At 36.9% G+C, this 4,509-nt stretch overlaps 1 protein-coding gene across 1 annotated transcript; it reads right to left on the bottom strand.

The window, feature by feature from the left end:
* Positions 1–553: 553 nt before the first annotated feature.
* On the bottom strand, positions 554–3,222 carry LOC122086190 (probable LRR receptor-like serine/threonine-protein kinase At1g05700). Its single transcript, XM_042654920.1, has 8 exons — positions 3,147–3,222; positions 2,504–3,032; positions 1,907–2,385; positions 1,668–1,800; positions 1,491–1,559; positions 1,323–1,394; positions 941–1,012; positions 554–812 (listed from the first exon to the last, which is right to left on the bottom strand). Exons 1-8 carry the CDS (start codon positions 3,220–3,222, stop codon positions 554–556), a joined length of 1,689 nt encoding a protein of 562 aa, XP_042510854.1.
* Between the last annotated feature and the right edge of the window lie 1,287 nt (positions 3,223–4,509).

The raw sequence follows: 4,509 nt of genomic DNA, 5'->3' as shown, positions 1-4,509 counted from the left end.
CTGGAGGCATGACTTCTCCTTGTGGTGGGCCACTTGGCGTAGAAGATCCATTTATTTGACCTTAAGGCATACAATAAAGAACAAACGTACATGTTAGAAATAATTAAGAGTAGCACCAAATTAATAATATTTTCTTTTTCACCTCCTAGGGTTGGAGGGAGAGAAATAGAGAAATCAACAATTTTTAGAAATGGACGAAGTATCTTTAGTAACCAATTGACTAATTTAAGGTAATTGTAAAAGATAAAAAAAAAAAAAAGAGAAACCCAATCTACAAGGTTTTCGCTATTGCAAGGTCTAGGAGGGATAAGTGTAAGCAGTCTTATCTCCTGCTTTGTAGAAGAGGTTGTTTTCAAGTTTTAAACTTGAGACCAATATATTGCAATAATACAATCTCATGCATCCGTGACCCATAGATTTGGACTCTATTTTCTCTCTTTTTATGCAATGGGTTTCAAATCCACGGATTAGGGATATACCATATTGTTCTCATTCGTAAACTTGATCCGGATTCCAAGAGAGCAGCATGCATGGAACTTAAAATTTAAGGTAGCTAACCTGCATTCATGGTTACACAAGTAGCAGCTCTTCTCTTCTGGTATGTGATAGCTAGAAATGCCACGATCGCTATGAAAATAATGAAAGCAGGGATTGTGATTCCTAGGATTATCGGTAGCTTGCTACTACTCTTGTTGCTGCTACTTGTAGATGGAGTTGTGGAAACATCTGATGGAGTTCCTCCAGAGCTTGAAGGCACTGACCTCTGGCACGATTTGCTGTCAGTGGCACACAATTTCCTGTTGCCAGAAACGCTGCAACATAGAAATATATAGATATAAAGAAATGTTTATTACATCAACTACTTCAAATTAATGATATCAGAGATCAAAGATGATGGTGGTGGATAGAAATAGATTGAATTTAGTTTCGAATCACTTACTCGAATTGTAACTTATTATTATTGGACAGTGAGGTTGGTACGGTTCCACTGAGGTCATTATCTGCCAGGTTCCTGAAGAGTAGAAAGAGGAATTAGTAAGGTATATTGGACAAACCAGGGACATATGAGATTGTTCTTTTACATGATTGGATCAAGTTCACGTACAAGATTGTTCTTCTACGTTGCAAGTCCGTGTATTTTAGAATCCACTTTCATTATTTTCATTTAATAGATTCTAAATCCACGGATCAAGGGCATATGAGATTGTTCTCATACGTGAACTTGACCTGAGTTCAAAAAGAAGATACATATGAAGAATGTGTTCCATATTTTCATGAGAGAGAGGGAGTAGGGGGAGAATAAAAGGAATAAATTAACTTACAGCTCTTGAAGGTAGGAGAGTTTGCCTAGGGAAGCAGGAATATCTCCAGTTAAGCTGTTGTTATGCATATCACTATTGAAGTGGTAGAACAATAAAGAACATGCATTAAAATAAATCAGAATATATTTTTAAAATTTTTCTAAAATAGTAAATAATTTCACAACTCACATGATTTGAAGATCATCCAAGGAGCTCAAATCTGGAATTGTTCCAGAGAGGCCATAGCCATTAAGATACCTGCAGATCATTTCAAACATTTAAGATATTTTTATGTCAACAAATAAAGCCATAAATTAAATACTCTCTCTCTCTCTCTCTCTCTCTCTCTAGGATAAAAGGATTTACAGTGCTGTAATGCGAGGGGTGGCATCAGAACTGCAATTAACCCAGTCCCAGGTATAGGGTGATGGAAGGCAAGGATCACCAGTCCATCCAGCTAGCACAGGGAATTGGGTTTGTAATAAACCCAATTGCTTCACTGCATCAATTACAAAGAGAGCAAAATATGTTTAAACTAGGGTTTCTAGATTTAAATTTTGTTGATTACTGTAAAGGAAATAAAGAAAGGCTCGAATAAGACCTACCATCAGCACTGTTGGTCCCAGTTGTTAATGGATCACTAACAAAAAAGACCTCCCAGGCATTAATCAGTGGAGGAAGTGTCGAATCAAATGTGGATTCCAAAGAAAATTTAGTATTGGAGGTAGCAGTGAAGTTGTAAAAGGATAACTCCGTAGTGCCTCCGTACGATGGAATTATGGTGTCACTTTGGACTATATCATCTACGTCGACGGTGAACGATCGTTGCTGAGTCGTCACAGCCACTTCAGAGAAATAGTAGTTTATGTACACACTGACTTCTTCTCCCGTTGGAATAGTAGGGGATAAGGTTATAGCAGTCGATGTAGTATCCGTATCTGTTACTGCATTTTGTAGCACAATAGATGGAGGATTGTCATAGATACCACTCGTGTTGATTGCCGGGGCGGTACTTGAAACAGCAGATATTCCAGTCCCAGCTTCTCCTACAACCCATATTCGATCATATTGGTCAACCGGGTACCTGTCAGAACCATCAAATCGTGTTAGCTAAAGCTCTGACACCAATTGTAGGATTATTGCTTTCGCGTGGAATTCCAACACTTATAGAACCCATAAAATATGGAGAAAAAATTATGTACCTTGTTGAGTTAGTTGCACCAAAAGCAGTCCTTTCTTCTAAGAGTAGAGCATAGTTTGATAAGTCTACATTGGGATACATTGTAGACTCCAAGGTCCTCACTTCAAGTGCAGATATGAAGGGAAGCTGATTGGGCTGTGTCTGAGCTAAGCATAGGTTTATGGTATCACTTCTTACAGCATATATGATTTCATAAGTAACCAAATCGGTACTGGAAGTATCCACATCTCCTGCATCGTTGCCATCTAATTGTATATTAAAGGAAGGGGGAGTTGACTTCTGGTCATAGTTGCCATAGTAAAAGCTTGCTCGAACAAGAACATGAGTCCCCTTGGTGAAGTGGATTGAGTAACAATTCTTCTTCCGAGTTGAGAAAACCCTAAGAGTGCTCATCACTTTGGAGACAGAATTAGGCGTTTGGGCCACTTTGTTCTCACCTGTGTAAATGTAGGAGTCGTCGCTAACCCAGGTGATCCCGTTTTCGTCCGTGTATTTTTTGCTACTGCTACCACAATCTATGCTTACAAACCCTACAGAAGAAAATTATATATTGTGAATGATGAGAAAAGAAAAGAAGAAGATAGCTAAATATATGGATTAGGACTTGGGATTGGAAGGAATGCTCTTAATTAATGCTTGCTTACCCGATTGTGCAGAAGTAGCTATTGCATGAAGAGATAGAAGAAGAAAGAAGAAATTTAGATGGTTATTGACCGCCATGATCATCAAGGCTGGGAGTAATTTGTATCTCTGGAAATGGAGAATGGGGGAGGATTTCATGGGCTAGAGGTCCTTATATGAAGACTTATTATAGTGAGTTCATTAAGCTAGGCTTATAGATAAAGGAGGAAGGAAGTTCACATAAACTAAGGATCTTTATCATGCAAGTGGCCTTATTGCAAATATATAATTTCACAAGGAATTTCTTAGTTGTCGCATTGACTTTGGCTTGCTTCGTTTTTCAGAGAAGACTTCTTCTGGGATTTTTTTTTTTTTGGGTTCTTCTTTTTAAATTTGGGGGAAATTTCCCTTTTATTCCACAGCTGGGTTTACCTTTTATTATTGTGGGCGACGCGTGCTAACTGGTGCTAACTGTGGACTCAGAACTTGGACCAAGCCCAATCTAAAAACCGAAAACAATAACAGGGTTTTGTTTTTTAAGGTTGCATTTTGGTAGTAATTCAGTTCTAAAAACGATTTTTCGTGTAAAAGACGGAAAAAAATCGTCTGTAATTTCGATCTCGTACAATTCCGTGAAATACCACCTTCAGGAGGTGACACGTGTATTGATACCAATGTAATGGTCCAGATCTGATTTAAATGTCTCTTCACTAATTTAATGTTTTATTAGTTGTACCAGATCTGGACCATTGTATTGGTATCAATACACGTGTCACCCCCTGAAGGTGGTATTGCACGGAATTGTACGAGATCGGAATTGCAGACGATTTCAACCCGTAAAAGACAGTGTTTTCAATTTCTTTGTTAAATTGTTATTTAAAAAAAATAAATGGTATTTAGTGAACCTGTTTCATAAATGATTACCCTAATATTTCACTTTTTTTGTATTTAGAACAAAGCCGAAATGATGGAATTTTGTCGTTTCATCTCGTTTCTGACATTTTTTTTTTTTACTTTAAAAAAAAACCGAAAAATACCAAGTTGACACCAAATACGTTATTTTTTTTTCCCCAATAGTTTAGTTTCAATTTGACATGATCTATGTAAAAACCAATTTAAAACAATGATTGGACTCAACCGATCATTTGAAATCCCTAATATGAATTTGTTGATATGGGCGATCAGCGAGTTAGGTTGTGGGTTGACTTGGCCAACCTAGGAGAATCCTAAAACTTGAGACTTGAGAGAATGTGAATATATTTATTAGAATAAATATTTTGATTTGTTATTATAAACCTAGGATTTGCCCCTACTTCTTCTTCAAAATCAATTTCTGATAATTTTACCCCTCATTTTTCTTATATATATATATATATATATATATAT

Source organism: Macadamia integrifolia, chromosome 8, assembly GCF_013358625.1.
Source record: "Macadamia integrifolia cultivar HAES 741 chromosome 8, SCU_Mint_v3, whole genome shotgun sequence".
NCBI classification, from domain to species: Eukaryota; Viridiplantae; Streptophyta; class Magnoliopsida; order Proteales; family Proteaceae; genus Macadamia; species Macadamia integrifolia.
The sequence above is the reverse complement of the archived record's forward strand: the minus strand, read 5'-3'. Positions and strand labels throughout refer to the sequence as shown.

Bases quoted from the DNA above. Each gene is read 5' to 3' on its own strand.
- LOC122086190 (XM_042654920.1), bottom strand. From the start codon at position 3,222: ATGGCGGTCAATAACCATCTAAATTTCTTCTTTCTTCTTCTATCTCTT. The intron at 3,033-3,146 runs GTAAGCAAGCAT...TTTCTTCTGTAG, and splicing joins AGCTACTTCTGCACAATCGG to GGTTTGTAAGCATAGATTGT. The intron at 2,386-2,503 runs GTACATAATTTT...TGGTTCTGACAG, and splicing joins GGTGCAACTAACTCAACAAG to GTACCCGGTTGACCAATATG.